The 22,689-nt window shown below is 34.3% G+C and overlaps 1 protein-coding gene across 1 annotated transcript in view; it reads left to right on the forward strand.

Moving 5' to 3' along the window:
* Positions 1-22,689, forward strand: part of CPNE8 (copine 8) — a 205,010-nt gene that overhangs the window by 23,424 nt on the left and 158,897 nt on the right. Inside the window, exons 2-3 of the mRNA XM_058558514.1 lie at positions 4,871-4,911; positions 6,522-6,568. Of these exons, the coding sequence (XP_058414497.1) occupies positions 4,871-4,911; positions 6,522-6,568 (88 nt within the window). The remainder of the gene's footprint in view (positions 1-4,870; positions 4,912-6,521; positions 6,569-22,689) is intronic.

A 22,689-nucleotide genomic window follows, 5' to 3' on the forward strand; every position in this document is an offset into this window, starting at 1 on the left:
TTGTCTAAGCTCTGCTGGCCGCAAATAGCACTGCTTTTTGGAACTCACTTCATATCTTCAATTTGAAGACATTCCCTAAAACAAGTATATTGTATATTTTATTAAATTAGCACTTTAAAAGGTCACAAATAGTAAAATTGTCTTTACTCTGAAACTGTTAGCTTTAAAATTCACAGTACATACCAAGTGAATTTGCAAATTGCATCCGTGGTAGGATAATATTTGCTTCCCTTTCAAAGAATTAAAAAAAAAATCCAATGTTTACTGCACTATCAAAGAACAGTATGTGTTAGGTGATTTCATTTACTGAATAGGAAAGAGCAGCTGGCCTGCAACTTTTAGGTTAACTCACAAATCACTTTTACCTTAATAGATCATGTTATTATGCTCATTTTACACATGAAGAATTAGGAATTTTTATTTTCCACTAATAAAGCTTCATTATATATAATAGAAAAGGGTACGTGAGATTTTTAAAAATAAGGTACTTATTTCAAGATATACATTTGTTTAGGGGCTGGCCACGTGGCGTAGCGGTTAAGTGTGCGCGCTCTGCTGCTGGCGGCCCGGGTTTGGATCCCGGGCGTGCACTGACGCACCGCTTCTCAGGCCATGCTCTCGCAGCATCCCATATAAAGTAGAGGAAGATGGGCACAGATGTTAGCCCAGGGTCTTCCTCAGCAAAAAGGAGGAGGATTGGCATGGATGTTAGCTCAGGGCTGATCTTCCTCATACACACACCCAAAAAAGATATATATTTGTTTAGATTATTCTAATTATATAGACACACCTAAAAATTGTTTTTTTCTAGTATATTTTAAAAAATAGTTGGGATAAAAGCTAACTATGCTACCTGATTTTTTTTTTTTTTGGTTGTAGCTGAATCAATTTGACTCTTTTTAGGTTTCTCTTCCTTCTCTTCATAGTAAACTATTATATTATATACCATCCAATATTCCTTCTAAGTTATATCTGTGAGTTTGTCTTCCTAGTAAATTTCAGGCTTCTGGAAATAAGGGAACATGTCTTTAATATTTATTATATCTTCCGTGTGCAAGTTAGGTCTTGAAAATAGAGTGCTTGACAAATACTTGCAGAATTGCACTGAAGTTTAAAGAGAATTGCTATTTTCTAGCAAGATAAACCTGAGATGTCCTTTTAAGAGGTGAACTGGCTGTTCAGTACAGGTCTTAGAATGCCAATTGAGAATAAAAACTATAATGGTCAAGAAAACTGTAATATTTGTGTCAGCTACTCAATGCAGTTCTGTGCTAATAACTCTATGGGAAGCTATCTTAAAATTGGAAAGCAACTTGTTGAGCACAGAATCAAAGCAGGCAGAGCACAAATCAGAGCACAAAATCAGATGAGCTAACTGACTATTGTCATGAAGTGAGGGTAGCTTGATGTATCAGTCTCTGTCGTAAGGGACTAATATCTATCAGGATTCAGCGGTGAAGGGGACAGTCAGGGAAGCCTGTCTCCTGGATGGTCCTGGAGAGATGTTACTAAATTGTTGCTCATCTATTCTCCTATTTCAGGCTTCATGCAAAATAGGCGTCTCCTGTTAACCTGGTATTTCTTCATGCAGGTTAGAGTTATTTGGTTGGGCCTCAGCTTTAGTGATGCTATTTCAGTCATACTCTTTTCAGTCCATAGTCCAGGCGTTTAGTTGGAATTTGAGGATGAGTGGTTACTAGAACAACTCAGACAACTCACAGATTATAATTTTGATTAGGTTATTTCTTCAGTTAAGTTTTCTGACTCATACATTGTATTTTTCCCATAATTTCTTTTCAAGAATTTGCTCTCTTCCTTGTTTTGGCTAAATCTAGATTTAGCTAAATTTAGATTTGTCTAAATCTAGAAAGACACGTTCAGGATTTTTAACGTAGTGTTGAAGTTCAACATCATGTTATAAAATTATAGGTGTAAAGTTATAGGCATGACAATTACGAGTTTTAGGCTCAAGCAAACGACAACCCCATGGAGGGAAGAGTAGTTTTTCCATATAAAAGCTGATGAGGTGTGTGTGCATATGTGTGAGTGTGTGTGTGTGTGTTATTTTTTAAAATGCCTCATATAGAAAACAAAGGTAGTTTGCTGTGAATAAGTACAGTTAGATTTACCCTCGTGTCCAATTCTATAGGCAACATCTCTCTTTATATTAGTCTATGAACAGGAATCTATTTTATTTTATACTCTAGTGGCTCAACCAATAGGTATAATGGTAGACCTTCCACATTTCCAGTGCTTAGGAACATAAGTTGTTTCTTCTGGACTTCCTTAGACAGTTTGGCATTTTGTAAAGAACAGGGAAATCGGATTCAGAAGGGTTGACTCCATTGGATTATTCTATACTGGGCTGTGTGCTTTTATTCATTTTCTCAGTCTCTCTGAGCCTCAGCTTAGTTTCTTTTTTTCTAAAATGGGCTTTGCAATAATACCTATCTCATTTTACTTAATGTGAATGTGCTTTGTTTCTAATAGGATATTGGGAAGGTAAAAATCTTACATTCTTATCATAAATCCAAACTTTATGATGCATTGTGATAATCACTGGTCTTTTGCAGTATATATAGCATTTAAGAATATTTGCCTTTTCCAAACTTTTAAAATCATTTATGTTTGAATAAAGTAGTCTTTTGGGAATTAAATCTAGTCGGAGATAGTCTATTCTATTATATTCATATGACCAAAGTATAAATGAAATTTATTGTCAAACAGCAATGGGAAAGTTAAATTGCAATTTTCAGGGACTAAGTTATGAAGAGTTTATGGAGTTTTATTTCTCATCATATAAATGATCTAAGATTTTTGTTTCTTTGTTTTTGACCTTATCATTATGGATCATAATGGCTGGAAGAAACAATGTGACCAGTGAAGTCTATGGTTAAAAATATATTTACCTTGGGGCCGGCCCGGTGGCGCAAGCTGTTAAGTGCGCGCGCTCCGCTGTGGCGGCCCGGGGTTCACTGGTTCGGATCCCGGGCGCACACCGACGCACTGCTTGGCAAGCCATGCTGTGGCAGCGTCCCATATAAAGTGGAGGAAGATGGGCACAGATGTTAGCCCAGGGCCGTCTTCCTCAGCAAAAAAAAAAAAGAGGAGGATTGGCGGATGTTAGCACAGGGCTGATCTCCTCACACACACACACACACACAAAATATATATATATATATATTTACCTTTATTGTTGATAGAAATCCATTATTTTGTATCTGTAGTTAAAAATGGTAGGGTTTTTTTTTAGATAAATAGGGCACTGAAATCACATTATTTTCTTTTAAATGCGTACATAACATAGTTTTTGAGTCCCAACCACATGTAATATTTTGCACTGTCATCTCTCTTTGATTTTTATGAACTTGGAGAGAAAGGGCTGAATAACATTGTTTTAGGACACTCAATGAGCAAAAGCTGGAGACACAGGGAGGGCTGGAGAATTTCCACTTAAGTGGAAAACTACCTTTGTGAATATCACAGTAATTTCTCAAATGAAAATGTTTTAATTTACTATTTGTCAACCTTTGCTGGAGTTGTGGTGTCTGCTTAGGGGACAGAAGGATTATTTTAGTTTGATTTCTGAGTAGTTGTCTTTGAATCTGACTTAATTCCAAGTATAAATATGTTTGAAATTATCTCTTCTTTCTAGGAGTATTCCAAGACACATTCTCATTTTTTCGTTTGTGCTGCATTGTTTTGTTGACTACATTTTTATTTTCTCAGTGATCCCATGGAAGCAGTAACTTTTGAGAACTTGAAATAAGAAAGGATATCAGATTGATATGAAAAAAGAAGGCCATTCAGATACCAAGGGCAGTACAGATAAAGACACATGAATAGCAGTCCTGGTGGAGGAATAAGACAGCTTAACCATGAGATTTCTAATATAAATATTAAACATGGAATGTAATCTAGCTATTACAAATTATTACCAACTAATGGAGGATGAAGATGAAATACAAATTTAACTTTTGGAACCTTCGAGACATCATTCTAGATAGCCAAATTTTTCAGATAAGGATATAACTTCAAATTATCACTTTTTAGGAAAAAAATTAGTTTTAGATGAAAATTTTTCTAATAATTGCCTTATTAATCAGAGCATACTGAACTTAACTTTTTTTGGATTACTCAGGGTTATGGTTACGAGCATAAAGTGTAGGACTGTGTTACTATCACTGAAGGTAACAGGATACCCCAATATCAGAGGAATCCAGACTTTCACACTTTCTGATTTTCCATTTTTATTCTGTTGTAGATGTGGAAATACCTCTAAAAAAGAATAAATAGCTGCTAGTAATAGCCTTGTCTACCTTTTTAATCTTTTCCTCTACGGAAAAGAATCTTCAAACAAGATCTGTACTTTCATCTTAAATTCTCAAACCACAATAGCAGCATAAAGCTCATGTGGGTTGACATCACACAAATGTCAATAGATGACCCTTCGCCGTTGCCATCTAATTTTATGGACCAATGTGATTGTGGGCTCTGAATCTCAAACCATTTTGCATTAGTAACAACTCACAATTCAGGAAACATTCTGAGCATCTATATCCTCATTAGTGAAGGTATAAAAGGAAACCTAAAACAGTTAATTCTCCCACAGAGATTTTACTTTTAGAATGTGGAGAGTCTTGTTATCGGCTAACTACAGTGCCAGGCTGAACAAATAAGCCCCTTCGGGCTTCTTGAACTCCAGCAATGTTCAGTTGGAATAAGCACAAGCAGATCTTTAGCAAATTTTTATTTAGTCATATGTATGTATATAATATATATCACATATATAATATATATACACATTTATATATATTTATATAAACATTTTGGCCTTATATTCTTTAACATTTTCTGTTTTATTCAACAGAAATCTTCTTGACAGAGACACATTTTCGAAGTCTGATCCAAGTAAGTATCTATTACTTGCTTTTTGAAACAGTCTACTTATTTTACCTACTTTACTTTACTTGATTTTGCAAAAATTGTATGAAGCACATAGTTCTTGTTTATGTATTTCTTTTAAAGCCTAGAAAGCAAGAAGGGGGATGGTCTCAAGCCCTGCATTCTTATCTACCTGGGCAGTACTCTGGCTAAAGAGGGAGCTGGTTAGCACTTTGAGGATAAGATGAAAATACAGATGACGCCAATGTAGGACAGTTCACTTTGAAATTACAACCTCATGGTATGATCATATGGTAGAAACTGTATTTGAAAGACAACCATAATGCAGGATAATTTTAAGTGATTTAGTCATAGAGCAATACTTTTCCTTTTTTTTTTTGTAAATAAAAGCAGTATATAAAGGCATACACAACCAAATGAAATATGTAACATCTTCTTGTATGAGCTCGATTTATTTTATTTTATTTTTTTTATGAGGAAGATCAGCCCTGAGCTAACATCTGCCAATCCTCCTCTTTTTGCTGAGGAAGACTGGCCCTGGACTAACATCCATTCCTGTCTTCCTCCACTTTATATGAGACTCCGCCACATCATGGTTTGACAACCGGTGCCTCAGTGCGCTCCCAGGATCCAAACTGGCTAACCCCGGGCCGCCGCAGTGGAGTGCGCACACTTAACCACTTGTGCCACTGGACCGGCCCCTGAGCTCGATTTTTTGATTCCTAATTAGAGATATTGAAAATCGGAGGTAACTTGTAAAATGAAAAACACTGTTTGAATTAGAAAACAGCAGAATTAATGTATAAATCATTAAATTAATTAAATCATTTAATTAAATCATTAAATAAATTAATGTAAAAGTAAGCCAGTGTTTACAAATCTTGTAATATTTAGAAATTGATACCCAGCAACTCTCCATCTCTACAAATGTGTGAACCAATGTGGTTTAATTATAAGGGAAAGGTTTTGTTAGATGTTAGAAGAATTCTTGAGGTAGTCATTGGGGAAAAGACATTACAATTTGTGGGTATTAAAAAATTCCTGGGGCTCATTTGACAAATGGGCAGAACTTTTTTTAATCCCTTAATCTTTATCCCAAACTCTTAATCTCCCTTTTTTTTACTTCTTTTTGTGGTTGACAGGGTTTCTTACCTGTTTACAAATATTAAGGGTGGGAATGGCAAATACGAAATATAGTGTATGATTTGCTCTAGGTTGTCCTTCCTATGATGGCTTTGAGCACAGTAGGTATCTTAGGAAGAGCTTTTGACTTATATCTAGTAACATACTGAAATATTTCAGTGTTAAACTATGGTTTTAAAATTTATCTACGTCTGTAGTGTAATGCAGATGAAGTCATTAGCAAATAATTATTATATTTTTTATGTGCCAAGCTCTATGCATATTAAGTTCTGAAGATCTGATATAGTTTTTTTCTCTCTTTACAAAAATTTTTAATCATTTGATGATTTACTAGCAATTTTCTTGCAAGAGTAAGGCTAGGAATTAGGAATTAATTTTGATGTAGTTTTTGGACAGCTGAAAAATAAATTGTATATGTTCATATCTGATGTTTATAAAAGACATTTATATATATTTTTTTCCTTCTTTTGTAGTTTGTGTCTTATATGTACAAGGAGTTGGAAATAAAGAATGGAGAGAGGTAACAATTAAAATTCTTTTTAAAAAATCACTGTGCTGGAAGATATGGTATAAGTTATAATTTGATGAAGATGATACTTTTCTGTTTTTAGTTGTCTTTTTCAACCCAAAGATTGAATTTTTTTTCATTTTATGAAAGTAACCTTTGTGTTTCATTTTTAATAATCCTAAATATTTGGCTGATTTATGACCTTCCTGTGGAACATTCTAGCTTTGAAACTTGTATTTTCCTCAGTCAAAAGTAAATTTAGTGTTGCGATCTATTACGTAAATTTAATGTGTTGCAATCCTTAGGAAATTGAAGTCTGTGGACTTAGTCTCACTTTTAGAGGTCAACTGCTGATTTTCATAAAATACCACATTTAAAGGGTTTGAAATGTGGTGCTTAATATCAACTATCACCTGCTTTTTGCCAGTTAGTAATTTATTTGAAAATAAAGTGGAAAGTCAGTTTTCTAATATAAATATACTTCGTTTAGTGAAGCAAAAGCAAGGTGGCAGAATTATTACTTGAGTTAATTTATTTTCTAGTGGATGTCCGCATTCAAATGGAAGGATGATTGCTGGAGGAGAGGGGAACATATTAAAATAATAGACATTTCCATCTGTGTGTAGTTGCTGGTTATCTCAGGAAGTTAATGCATTATTTTAATGAGGTTACAGTTTCTGGTGAGATTTCCCTAGTGAGATTCGTGCTATTTGTTGCCACAGATTGCTTTACAGTCAGCCATTTTACTCATGTATCTCAATTGTGAGAGAGAGGGTAAGAAGAGATCATTGCAATTTATTCTCAAAACTGGGAGAATAAACCAATTCAAAAATTGTCCCTACTGATAGTGGGTCGGTGGGCTATTGAGCACCAGTTTCTCATATCTCGTTGCTTCTGTACATTTCCATATGGGTATTTGGTGTTTATCTCCAACTCTACATATCCAAATGCAAACTCATTGTCTTACTGTATGCCTGCTTCTTCTTTGCTCCAAATATGGCCCAAATATCAAACTGCAGTTTTTGTTGCCATCCTTGACTTTCTCTCCCAGACCTTCCTCATTTAATCAGTTATCCGGTGTTATGAATTCTCTTTCATAAAAAAAAAAATTGTAGATGAGCCACCTCATTTATTCAGATCCATGTTATCTTTTGTCTTCCCTGTTACTTCCTTCTCCTCAATCCATTCCCTTCCTCTCTCTTGTTCCACTGTCTAATTATTCCTTTGATTATTTTCCTAAAAGACATGCTGTCTCTTGTCATTCACTCTAGAGTTCCCTTTCTCAAAGGCTTGGAACAATCCAGTGGAACTACTGACTGACCGTAGGTGTCAGGCTAGATGGGGCTGAGCATTTACTAGGAGTGTTCAGAAAATTACATTACTTGAGGGACCAATAAAGGAACTGAGATAAGTATCCATAAGGTACAGGACTAGGCCAATGCAAATCTCTGATGATAAGGCTTTCCTATTGCCTAAGCAATGAGATATAAATTTCTTACTTAATTTACAAGGTCTTTCATAATAATAATGACTAACTGTTCTAAGGCCGTTAGATATTTTGACTAATTTAGTTTGCACAGCAAACTTAAGAGATAGTTGCAATTATGATCCTCATTTTACACATGAGGAAACTGAAGCTCAGAAAGCTTAAGCGACCTGACCAAAGTTACACAGTTGTAAATAACACAGTGGGGATTTCAACCCAGGCCATCTGGCTCTAGAGCCCCTACTATCAGACTACCTTGCTTTGCAGAATCCTTATCCCAGCCTTCACAGTCTGGTTTTATTAATGGAAAGAAATTCTATAAATTGATCTTTGGGGCTTTATTCTTATTTTCTAAGCTTGTCTCTGAATGAAAGACAAATAGGAAGAGGAGGCCTACTATTTAGGGAAAATGGCATAATATTAAAATAAAACAGAAAACAGAATATTTTACTTGTTTATTTTTTTCTCTTTGAAGGAGTCAAAAGTATTAGTAAGAGGGAATAATACTCAAAGGAGGTATAAAAACAAAGTAGAAATTGGGAAAGTAATGAGAATAGGATCCAGAATTATATAGATTAGGGAGGAGCAGATGGATGAAGATGGGGAGATACCAGTTAAGCGGCAATTTCAATAGACAGCGTTTCAAAAGAATTAAAAGTGTTAAGAACTAGAGAATGGTCTGGAAGAATAGAAAGGAAATGCCAGATGCAAGAGACAAGGATTTTGGGGCTAAAGTCCCTTATATTTAGCAGCCAATTAAACTTTCTGGATAAAAGAAGGGGTAAACAAATGAAACACGCTATATATATTATTAAATCCCCACAAAACCATTTGAGAAAAACAGTTTCCTTATTTTGAGAGCCAGTATGATGTAGTGGGTAAGGGAATACACTTGATTCTCAGTGTCTCTGTTTCCTTATCTGTAATGTGGGGAATGATGATAATGATTCTAGCTCACATGGTTGCTGTGAGGATTAAATGTGAACCACGGATAACAGTGTCTGGCCCATAGTAAGCACTATATGATTAAGGATACATTGGGATTCTAAGAGATCAAAAAACTTTTCTAAGGATATCAAAACTAGTAGGTGGCAGGTAAGTAAATTCCTACATTATAAAATTCTGTAATATTCCTTGCATAAGCCCAGGAGTTGATGGGAAAATGACCTATGGGATTTACTTGGCCCCAAACCTAATATGAAGCTGTGGTGTTACACAGCTGCTAAAAAGCTAATGCAATCTGAGGATGCCTTGATGGATGTGCAGTGCTTACATCAGGGAAGATAATGCTATTATGTTGAACTATATGTAATTGTCATTTTTGTAGGTCAGAAATGGTTGAGTGTTGGCAATTTTGTGTGATTCAATCAAATACTGTTGTATCTTGCTCTGGTGGGAGCAAATCCGGAGGGTTGCTTTTCAATTTGAGACCATCAAAATGCCAAGTATATTTTTGAGGTGGGCTACCATCTTGAAGAAAGGCATAGAAGCTATGCCATGTGAGTAAAGGAATGTTTAATCTGAAAAATGCAAAGACTCTGCATAGTCATAATAATTGTCTTCAAACTCTTAAAGTATTTTCACTTAGAAATGGGGGTACACTTACTTGAAGTTGAGACAAAAAAGGAGGAAGCAAAAAATTTGGCCCAAAGGATAGAGAGACAAAGAGGCATTATTTAATCCATTGTGAGGAAGACCTTTTTAACAGTTAGAGTAGCTCACAGCAGAATGGGTTTCCTAGACCTGTATGCTGGAAGTGTAGCAGATATCCTGTTACTGGAATTTATAAACAAGGGCTAGACTGATTCATCAGGAAAGAATTTGGGCTGGATTAGCTCTAATTTCCTTGCAAGTCTGTTATTTACGATGCTATCGCGTTCAAAAGAGTTTTCTAGTCATTTTGTCAATTCTTCCAATTATCTTTTAAGTATTGAACATTATTTTATAAGGAATAGCAAAAACCACTCTGATAATTAATCTCAGGATATTTGGAATCAGATAAGTAAAACAATATTACAGATACCTTATTAATAATTTTAAATATATCTACCCATTTATTAATTTGACTTATTTATTGGGTGACTATTATGTAACTACAGTGGTAGACAAAATTTTAAAATAGACATATTTCTACCTCAAGGACATGCATATAGTTGGAGAATTTTACCAGCAACTTCAGTGTGTCTGTACAGTCAATTTACTAATTTAGGTATCAACACTGTATCAGTGACATAGTGGTTGTGTTTGTATTTGAATTTAGATGCACTCTGCAAAAGCATGTAGTAACTAGCCACATAATTTTATGTTCTGGGATGAATTACTTTTAGATAGTAAAGAGGAATAAAAAAAGAGAGATCTTAAAATATTTTGAAACAAATGCTCCAAATAAAGGGATAGAAAAATTTATTTAAAATCAATCTGTAGTTGAAATATACAATTTTAAATTTATATCTGACTCTATTAGAATTACCTGCATAGCTTCAATAAATTCTATCTAATGATTGTGAATTATCAAAAGCTCTTGAAGTAATTGATCTTTTAAAACTAAAATGATATTTCAGTGCATAATAATTTTGGAGCTAGAAATGATACTGAGGTGCCATGAATTATGAAAATATGTAAACCTCTTAGTGGCAAGTGGAAATAGCAAAGTAACATCCCTAAGGATGAACAGTTGACTTTGAGATGTTCTGAAAATGTTGCAATTAACTTCTTTGAGTTAAATTTTAGTTATCCATAGGTAATCTATTTTATGGATTACTTTTAAACATTTATAATTATAGAGTTGGTTCCAGATTCCCTAAGTTAGTATGTGACGAAAGAAAGCGAGCTGAAGTTGTTATAACCCACAGTGATTTAGTTTGGAGGCAAATCTACCACCAAATGCTGATTACTATAGTTTGACATTGTCTCTGCTTCTGTACCATTCCATTGACATTGAGCTATTTTAACATTTATTCATCTCCATACTGAATAATATATGTATAATATATGAACACACACATATTCAGAAAGGATGAGAGAATTCTTCATAGCTCAGTTTAAATGTTACTTTACCTGCTAGTCTTGTCTAAACTTCACAACTAGAATTTCCTCCTTGCACCTTTAGAATCCCATCATTTCTGTATCTTTCTTATGGTCCGTGTTACCTTCTACTTTATATCATTCAACAAACATTAAGGACTTTTTTGTGAACTTATTTTCTTATATGTCTTAGCTTCACTTCCTAACTCAGTGCTCCTTACAGGTCAAGCTCCCACACCACAGCATTTAGGACAGGGCTTTGTTCTTAGAAGGTGCTCAATTATTATTCGTTGAAAGGATAAATTTGAGGATACCCTCAAGTACAGGCACACATTTAACTGTCACGGTTTCGGAATTTATGAGTTAGGAGAATCCCTTTAGATCATTTGGTACAAAGGTCACATTTTTCATACAAGAACATTTGTGTGCCATGCTAACTAGTTATGAGAGCTCACTGCTTATTCTGCTGCTCTTTATTGTAACTTTACATATTTTGGAATTTGAATTATAGCATCCATTGAAAACATGCTATTTTCTCCTCTGAAAGCTTAGGGGATACTCATTTCATTCTCTGCTTTTTGTTCTATAGAAATATTAGAGTGGAACATCTAAAGTTATTGTTACAGGACAGAGGAAGCTCCCCACAGTCTATAGGCAATCATTGTTGCTGAACCATTGAGGGTGTTGTGTGGCATGAACACAGTCTTCACTATTGGATTCATGCTGCAGAGCACCTGAACATTTTTGTTTGATTTGATTTTCTTTTCTTTTCTTTAAAAAAAGATTTTAATTACAATATACTGCTGAGAATTCAATCTATAGAGACTGTATTCCTCTAGTAGATATTTGAAGAATCCTCACTATATCTATCACAACTTCTCCACTGTGCTTGACTGCGGGGATTGTAACAGAAGACATTTGACGAACAGTTGTGTGGCATGTGGTTGAAGGAACTTTGTAAAACCAATGTACTCTCTGGAGTGTATAGTCAGTCTTAAGGCATTGCTGTTTTAGCAAAAATATGTTGTGTGTCCCTAAAGAAAATACTGTGTACGTTCGTTTGGATTCCCAATGTCAGCCATACCAGTTTTGGAAAAAGAACTGCAGATTGGCCTTAAAATTTTTCTATTTAGAAAAGGACATAAGATAGTTTTACAAATATTCCTGGTCATAGATAATTAGAAGCTATGACTTATTTATTTATTTATTTATTTATTTATTTATTTATTTATTTATTTATTTATTTTGTGAGGGAGATCAGCCCTGAGTTAACATCCATGCTAATCCTCCTCTTTTTTCTGAGGAAGACCGGCTCTGAGCTAACATCTATTGCCAATCATCGTCTTTTTTTTTTTTTTTTCCTTCCCCAAAGCCCCAGTAGACAGTTGCATGTCATAGTTGCACATCCTTCTAGTTGCTGTATGTGGGACGCAGCCTCAGCATGGCCAGAGAGGCAGTGCGTCGGTGCGTGCCCGGGATCCAAACCTGGGCTGCCAACAGCGGAGCACGCACACTTAACCACTAAGCCACCGGGCCGGCCCCAGAAGCCGTGGCTTAATATAAGTTGCCCATAGTTTATCAGGCTAAGTTGAAGTCTATTAGCTCTGTCAATGTTTTGTGACTGATTGAACAAGAATCACACTTTCAACAGAACTTTGCTGACTCTTAGTTGAGAAACAAGTCCAGAATAATTTTGGTCTCGAATTATTTTGTGCTGTTCTGTTTTCATTTATTTTATTTTTTCCAGCTTTATTGAGATATAATTGACATATAAGATTGTGTAAGTTTAAAGTGTACAACGTCATGATTTGATATATGTATTTGTTGCAAAATGATTACCACAATAAGGCTAGTGAACACACCCATCACCTTACATAGTTTTATTTGTATATGGATATATATATTTATTATATATATGTATATATAATTTTCCTTGTGGTGAGAACTTTTAAAATCTATTCAAATATACAATATAGTATTGCCAACTGTAGTCACTATACCGTACATTACATATAAGATAAAGAGCTTATTTATCTTTATCTTATAACTGGAAGTTTTTACCCTTTGATCACCTTCACCCATTTCTCCCACTTCCTGCCCCTCACAACCACCAATCTGTTCTGTTTCTTTGAGTTTGGTTTTTTCAGATTCCACATATAAGTGAGATCATACAGTATTTGTCTTTCTCTGTCTGACTTATTTCACTTGCTTAATGCCTTCAAGATTCATTCATATTGTCTCAAATGGCATAATTTGCTTCTTTTTTATGGCTGTATTTCTGTTCTGTTTTTAATACATACCTTTTTATTGAAATAAAACACACCCAAACAAAGTGTACGAATCACACAGCACAATGAATTTGTTAGATGTGAACACATCCGTGTAACCACCACCCAGATCAAGAAATAGAACATTACTAGCATCCAGGAATTCTGACTGTGCCCTTCCCTCCTCCCAAGTTAAATCACCAACCTGACTTCTAGCACTATAGAATAATTTTGCCTATTTTTAGCCATATATAAATAGAGTTATATAGTATTTATTTGTTTGTGTCTAGTTTCTTTCACTCAGAATTATGCTTGTGGAATCTATCCATGCACATGGCAATAGTTTGTTCATATTCGTTGCTGTATGGTTTTCTATTTTATGAATATACCCCAATTTATTTACCCATTCTACTGTGGATAGACTTTTGGTTTGTATCCAGTTGTTGAATGTTGTGATTAACTGATTAGAACATTCTTGTACATGTCTTTTAGATCTTATATTTATGTATTATTGTTGTCTGTACATGTAGGAGTAAAATTTCTGAGCCAGCGGGTATGCATATTTTCATCTTCAGTAGATACTGCCAAATTGTTTTCCAGAATTTTCCATCTGTCATTCTCATTGCAGTCCATCCTTGCCAGTGCTTTGTATTATCAGTCTTTTTAATATTTCCATTCTGGTTAGTGTAAAGATATCTTGTTTTCATTTTAACTTCCGGATGAGTAATGTGGGTGAGCACCCTTTGGTAGGCCTCTTGGCCATTTGACTGTCCTCTTATGAAGTGTATGTTCGGGTGGTCTGCTTATTTTCTGACTGATTTTTAGGAGTTCTTTATATCTTCAGGATAGGAATTTTTGTTATTGATATGTCTTGCAAATATCTTCTCTCCTTTTGGAGCATGGCTTTTTACTTTCTGAACCATATATTTTCTGAACCATATATTTTGGTGAACAGAAGTTCCCATTTTTAATTTAGGTCAGCATAGCAATTTATTTATTTATGATCTGTGCTTTTGTTCTGTTTAAGGAATCTTTCTTATCCGAAGGCCATGATGGTGTTCCCAATGTTATATTTCAAGAAGTTTTATTGTTTTAACTTTCATATTTAGATCTATAATTCCTCTGGGGTTAATTTTTGTGTTTGGCTTGAGGGAAAATTTGCTTTGATTCCAAATGGTATCTACTTGACCTAGGAGCATTTATTGAAGAGATTTTCATTCTTTTCTGTACAATCATATCTCCTTGGCCGTAAATGAAATTACTTTATATGTGAGGGCCCTGTTGAGGGTTCCGTTGTGTTATACTGCTCTGTCTTAATAACTGGTTGTGTGGGCTTTGTAGTTTTTTCTTTTTCTTCAAGATTTTCTAGGCCAGGAGTCAGCAATTTTTTTTTCTGTAAAGGACCAGGTGTAAATAGGGGTCAGGGATAAATATTTTAGGCTCGGCGGTCCCTATGGTCTCTGTAGCCATTGTAGCATGAAAGCAGCAGTAGGCAATATATGAATGGTTGATTATGGCTATGCCCCCAAAGAACCTTAATTTATACAACAGGTGGCAGGCCAGATTTGGCTCATGGGCTGTAGTTTTCTGAACCGTGTTCTAGGCTATTCTTAGCTTTTTACATCTCCATAGAAATCTTAGAATTTCTTAATTTATACACACACCCTATGAGATTTGAGATTGCATTGAAGCTGTAGATCAATTTGAGAGAATTGAAATATGTAAAATAGTATGCCTTATAATCTGTGAATATGGATACTTCTCTATTTATGTTTTCTTTAGTTTCTCTGAATAATAGTTTATAGTTTTCTATGTAGGGGTCTTGTACAACTTTAATAGGATTTACCCCTAGTGATACGATATATTTTTGATGCCAGTGTAACTCATTTTTCATTTCTATTTATTATTGTGGCTTATAAAATATCTCTTTATTTTTTGGATAATAACTCTGAAGTGACCTTGCTCAGTTTATTTACTAATAATAGTTTGTGGATTAAAAAAATTTTCCTTCGTGAACTAGAGTGATTCACACATAATGAATTTTAATTTTTTCTTTCTAATCATAGTATTTATTGTACTGACAAGCACTTCTCATACAGTGTTGCATGAAAGTGTTGATAGGAGGTGTCCTTGTCTTGTTCCTGATCCTAGGGGTAAAGTTTTCATATATTTGCATCTATGAGATGATTATATGATTTTTCTTTATTTTGTTAATGTGGTGAATTACATGCTTGATTTTCAGTATTAAAATAAATATATTTATGGAATAATCCAATTGATTCTTGATCTATTATCATTATAATATATTGCTTGCTATGCTTTGCTGATATTTATTAGAATTTTGTGTTATGTTATGAGTGATCTTGACCTATAAATTTTCTTCCTTGGCATAAACTTGTTGTTAAGATTAGGCAGACCCCATTAAAAGTGTTTGAAAGTATTTCCTCTTTTTCTATACTCTGGAAGAATATGTGAAAGATTAATGTTATGTCTTAGATAAATGTTTGGAAGAATTTGCTGCTAAAGTGTTCTGAGCCTGGCTATTTCTTTGTGGAATGTTTTAATTTCAGATTCTATTTCTTTCTTACATATATGTCTACTTTGGATTTCAATTTCCTCTTCTGTCAATTTTATATGCAGTTTTTCCAGGAATTTGTCCATTTCACCCAAATTCTCAAATTTATTGGCATAAAGTTGCTTATAATATACTCTTAAGATATGTTTAATTTCTGTAGGATCTAAAATGATGCTCCCCTTTTTGCTTTCTGATATTGATTATTTGTATTTTCACTGTTTTTTACCCTTGATCCATCTTGGTAGAAATTTATCAAGTTTATTAGTCTTTTCAAAGAATCAACTTTTGCCTTTGTTGGTTATCTCTATTTAATTTTTAAAAATTTCATTGATTAGCGCAATTATCTTTATTTTTTCCTACTTTTTAAAAAAATTTAATTTGCTGTTCTAAGTTCTTGAGGTAGAGAACTTAACATTTATCTTCAGTTATTTTTCTTTTCTAATTATGCATTTTAGGCTATAAATTTCCCTTTAAAGAAGTTTTCACTATATCCAGCAAGTTTTGATATGTTAGACTTTTATTAGCTTTCAGATTCAAAGTGTTTTTTTATAATTTTGAAACTATCTCAAACATAGAAACGTTGCAAATATAGTTTGCAAACAATTTTTTCCCTTTGAACTATTTGAGAATAAGTTGCCAATGTGATGCTTATAGTGCTTGAATACTTTATTGTATAAAGGACATTCTCCTACATAACATAATCTAATAATCAGAATCAGGGAACTAACACTGACATATTTCTACCATCTAATCCTAAAAGCCCATTGAAGTTTCACCAATTGTCCCAATAGTATCTTTTTTTTTTTTTTTTCCGGTGAGGAAGGTTAGTCCTGAGCTAACAGCTGTGGCCAATCCTCTTATTTTGTTGCTGAGGAAGGTTGGCCCTGGGCTAACATCCATGCCCATCTTCTTCTACATTATGTGTGGGATGCCTGCCACAGCATGGCTTGATAAGCATTGTGTGGGTCCGCACCCGGATCCAAACCTGCGAAGCCCAGGCTGCTAAAGCAGAACACGTGAACTTAACCACTACGCCACCAGGCCGGACCCTCCATAATATCTTTTAGGAAATGGATCCCATTCAGAATTACCTATTGCATTTACCTGTTTTTTTTTTTTTTTTGGTCTCTTTTGATCTTGAATAGTTTCTCAGTCTTTTTTTACATTGATTACTTTGACACGTTTGAAGATGGAATGCCAGCTTTGTTGTTAGTGCTGTCCGGTTGATTCCAACTCCTAGTGACTCTGTGTACAGCAGTGAAGAACCCTGCTGGCTCTTTTTGCGCCGTCCCCTCATCTTCCAGTGCTATATCAGGCCACGCTCCACTGATATTCATAAGAGTTTTCATGGCCACTTTTGGAATTGTGTGGCCAGGTCCTTCTTCCTACTCTGTCTTAGTCTAGAAGCTTCACTGAAACCTGTCCACCATAGGTGACCTTGCTGGTATTTGAAATACCAGTGGCATAGCTTTCAGCATCACAGCAACATGCAATCACCACAGCATGACAACCTATAGATGGGTGATGTGGTTCTCTGACCAGGAACCTGGGCTGCAGTGGTGAGAGCACTGAATCTTGACTGCTAGACCATCAGGGCCAGTTGGAATGCCAACTACTTTGTACAATTTCTCTCATTTTGACTTTATGTGATATTTTTTTCCCCGTCATGATGCAACTTTGGATAGAATATCACAAAAGTGATACTGTGCTCTTCTCATTATATCCTGTCTGGTGGTACAGATTTTGATTTGCCTTATTTCTGGTTAGGTTAACTTTGATCACTTGAAATTGGTGTTTGCTAGCCTTCTCCAGCAAAAGAGTTACTTTTTCCTTTTTGTAGTTAATATTGATTTTGCGAAGGGACTCTGGGAGTTATGTTGGGAAGGTAGTTAATGAATATATGGGGAGATACTTTGAGAGCGTTAAACTTCTTCCTCATTAAACTTTTAATTTATTCATTTATTTTATAAATGTGGACTCATGATTTCCTCTTTTATTTGATGGATTTTCATATGTTACTATCATTTATTTTGGTGCTCAAATGGTCCCAAATTTGCCCAATGGGAGCACCTTCAAGCTGGCTTCTGTTTCCTTTAAAAGTGCCCCTGTCATTTCTTTAGCAGTTCCTCACTTCAGGGCTTTATTCTCTAGTGATGTTTCTTGCCTTAAATTCTACTTTGCATGATATTTGAATAAACTATCTTTCTTTTGTTTGATGTTTGTATGGTTTATCTTTTCTCATGGATTTACTTTTAACTTTCCTGTGTTTTTATATGTAAGGTGTATCTCTTTAAGCAGCAGATAATTGGGCTTAAAAATAAATCTACATTTATAATCTCTGTCTTTTATTTGGACTGTTTGGATCATTTACAACTAATGTCATTACCAATCTGTTTGGGTTTAAATTTACCATTTTACTATTTCTTTTTATTTTATTCACATATTTTAAATTCTTTCTCTCTCTTTTTTTTTCCTTCTTTGGATTTGACTAAATATATACATTTTTCACAATGTTAGCTTGTTAGTTTTACTTTCTTTTACTATTCTTTTATTAGTTACTCTAAAGATTTCAGCATATAGTCTTGATATTTTAGAATCTGATGCAAATTAGTTTTGTTACAACTTCCCAGAAAATACTTGGTCCTTCAAACATTTTAACTCCTTATCTATCTCCACTCCCATCTTTGGTGCCATTTTTATGATGTTAATTTTTTTTTGACTGAGGAAGATTCACCCTGAGCTAACATCTGCTGCCATTCCTCCTCTTTTTTCACTTGAGGAGAATTAGCCCCGGGCTAACATCTGTACCAATCTTCCTCTATTTTGTAGGTGGGTCGCTGCCACAGCATGGCTGACGAGTGATGTAGGTCTATGCGTGGGATCTAAACCTGAGAACCCAGGCCGCCGAAGCGGAGCATGCCAAACTTAACCACTATGCCTCAGGGCTGGCCCCTGTGATGTTAATTTTGCATACAATGTAAAAATGCAAGAAATTTTATTGTTGTTTTATATCATCAATAGTCTTTTATATTTTCCATATGTTTCCTATCATGTGCTCTTTGTTTTTTCATGCATTTGTATGTTTCCTTCAAGGATCATTTTTATTCTTTATAAAGAAATCTCTGTAAAATTTCTGTTTGTGCAGTTTTGCAGTTATGCTGTCAATGAATTGTCTCAATTATTTTTAGAGGGGAAAGTCTTTTATTTTGCATTTATTTTTCTCTTTTGTTTATTGTAAAAAATAGAGAAAACAGTACAAAAAATGAAAAACATAGTGAATTATTATAAGGCAAACATCTTTGTAACCATTAGCAAGGTCAAGAAATAGAACTTTGACAGCCACCCCAAAAAGTCCTTCTATGTGCCCCTCCTAATCAGAGCACTCTCTATTTTCAAAGAGTAATGACTTATGTGTGTGTGTGAGTTTATTTACAGTTTTATCATCCAAGTGTGCATCTCTCAACATTATAGTTTAGTCTTGCTCATTTAAAAAAAGAATTGGTACGTATTTTCTGTCTGTTTTAATCTACAGTTTTCTCTCCATCTCTTTGTTTTTCTTACAACTTATCTCTTAGAGTGTCTAGACCATCTGACTTACAGTTCCACAGCTGGGATCTTACTGACTATGTGCTTATGATGCGATTCATTGTGTTTTTCTGTTCTTTGTATTTCTTCAATTTGACAGATTGAATCAGAAGGTTGATCACACACAGGGTCAGTTCATTTAGTAAACCTATTGGTGGCGGTGTGAACTAGGAGGCAAATGGTGTCTTGTTTTCACTCTTGTTTGGTGTTAGTAATCATTGATGCTTAGTGCCTAGATCACTGGGAATTTTCACTTGTTACTTGGAATAATGTTGTCCTATATCAGCATTATGAGACCATATTGCCATTGCATACTTTATTTTCTCTCTTTTATCCTTAATTTAGTCTTAGTTCTGTAAGTAGTTCTCACCACTGTTCCACATGTCAATGTTTCTCTAGTAATTTTGGTTATCTAAAGCTCAATCTCTAGTAGATTCTTTAGAAAAGCTCATGGGAACAATATTCCCCGGCTCTTGTATGTTGATAATAATTTACGCCTTTTAAACAGGAAGAATATAAAATCTTTTGATCACATTTTCTTTTCTTGAGTATATTAAATATATTATTCCATTTTCTTCTGTCATAAAGCATTTCTGTCAAAAAGTCTGATGCAAATCTAATTTTATTTTTCTTTAAGTCATGTGCTAATGAATTGTAATTTTTAATATTTGTCTGTTCTTTGCTTTGATTTTCTTCATGGACTTCTATTATCATATGTTGGATCCACTTTGCCTGTATTCAAAATTTGCTACATTCTCTCAACTCTTTCTATCCTTTTTGATTCTTAAAAACAAAAACCTTTCTTTCCAATTAAGGCATTGTCTATTGTGTTTATTTACTCTTGTGTCTTTACTACTTTCTTTCATTTCTAAAATGTTTCATTTTACCTCTATTTCTTCCTTGTTTCTATCACCTCCTTTCTCAGTGTTTCTAATTCTGATTTATACTATTCTTTCATGTCTTCTATAATTTTCTTTATGTGTTTAGCTCCATGTGAAATTCTGCATTACAGTTTTGATCTGATTTTTGAGTTTATCTTTTGGCATGCTCTCATTTCCTGTAGGAAATTTTTTTTTTTTTTTCCTGAGGAAGACTTGCCCTGAGCTAACATCTGTGCCAGTCTTCCTCTATTTTATATATGGGTTGCCCCCACAACGTGGCTGATGAGTGGTGTGAGTCCATGCCCAGGATCTGAACCCGTGAATACCCGGCCGCCGAAGCACAGTACGCTGAACTTAATCACTAGGCCATGGGGCCAGCACCTTGGAAATGTTCTTTTTTTAATAGTAACTTGGAATGTAATTAGACCTTGATATCTTTAGTCTTCCTGAAATTTAAAAGGAATCTGAGTTCAGATAGCTTTTCTAACTTCACAAAGCTCTCCTTTTCACTTATATAATCTTCAAAACTATGGCTAATCGTTGCTGAGACTTCCTGGCTTTGCTTCTCTCTCCATTTTTATCTGGACTTTCTCTTTCTTTGTCACTGTTTGTTCCAAGCAAAAATTGTGCTCACCTTAATTAACTTTCCTTCTCTGCAGCATTGGGCCCTTCAACTCTCGGCTTCTTTTGCATCTCTACAATAATATCAGCCAATAAATTTTTGTATATTATCTACTTTTCCTGGTTCTCAGCAGGAGTGTTGGTTTATTACAAGTGACTCCGTTAGAGCTGGAGGCAGACATCCTCACGCCTGGTAATAATTGCTGAATATTCTATAGAAAAAATTAGAGCTAACTTGAGGTTTTAGATGATTTTATATTTCTCCAGGGTGGGTTTGTTTTTGCTTCTGGGGAAGTTTTAGCTTTTGGGGGCCCCAATCCAAAACCTTTGCTGCCTTATTTTTTTTGATCCTTCTTTTTAAAAAAATTTTTTTAAACATATTGACAAGTAGAAAGAAATATAGAATGAACATATATACACTGCTTTTGTGAATTTTTTAAAACTTTGTTGTCTCCCCCAGCTTGATGAGCCTGTGGAAGTCTTTGCTCAGTTTGGCTTCCCTTTATCAAACACGGGACCTTACAGGGCTCCTCTTTACTCCAGGTTTTTGGTTCCACAAAAACCTTTTTGTTAGCTCTTTGGTGCCTTCATAAAGATTATTTTAATATTTTGTTTCACTTTTCTAGTTATTCTCAGTGGAAGAGTTGGTCTGAAACCACCTAATTTGCCATTGGCAGAACTAAAAGTTTGTTCTGACCGCTTTGAATGAAAATAATTCTCAGACAGCTTTGTGATGTTTCTATTTTCCTGCAAAATTCTCAACGAAAAGTTAAAATGAATAACACTTACAAATTAAGCGTTGAGAATTTAAGAATCTCGGTGCTGAAACTGTGCCTAAAGTTCTATCTTACACAATAATTTCAGGAAGGAGAGAAAGAGTGTTGCAAAATCTTAAGAAAGACAGTAATAGAATTTAATAATTCTAAAACAAAAATCTAGGAATTATTGATTTGGAGGATTTTAAAGATAATTGATCAAAAGTTAATTTTCAGTATATGAAATTCGTTGTTGCCTACTTTTTGATGCATGTCAGTCAACAACATTTATTGTGCATTTGTGAGTAGAACTGCTTTTAAATATTCAAAAACTTCAGGGTTGGTGTGAATACATTTTTCAAGTTTATTTTCAATTGAATTTAGATAATCATCTAAATAAAGTAATCTAATTAGAAATAATTGGGTAGAGTAAAATAATAATCTGCCCAATTCATTTAAAAAATATTTTGTCTGGTATAAGTGAAAATCTAACTGATATGTGATAAAATTAACCCATAATCTCCAGTAAGGACATCCTGGATAAATAAAGTCCAATTTTTTTCTCTTTAGATGGTAAAACATGTCACTGATCACAGAATTAAGAGCAAGCAATGACATGGTAAAAGCAGTTCCTTAAAATATTATTTTTTAAAGTATGATTTAATATAAAATATTTTATCTAAGGTTTTAAAATACTATAATTTAAAAAATTGATGGACTGTAGTCCTGTCTATATTTTATGTGTGACAATTATAGAGATGTGATCAAAGTGTCCTTTTTTTGCTGGTTAATGATTTAGATTCATTCCTAAAAATAGGAGATCCTAAAAAACGAAAGAAAGTCCCTTATGTGAAATATTGTCTTAACCAAGAATATTAGAAGGAAGTCATTTTATTTCTCTTTCTGTTTGTTCGTATGTACATGTATATCTGTATCTAT

The sequence above is a fragment of the Diceros bicornis genome, chromosome 17, assembly GCF_020826845.1.
Source record: "Diceros bicornis minor isolate mBicDic1 chromosome 17, mDicBic1.mat.cur, whole genome shotgun sequence".
Lineage (NCBI taxonomy): Eukaryota > Metazoa > Chordata > Mammalia > Perissodactyla > Rhinocerotidae > Diceros > Diceros bicornis.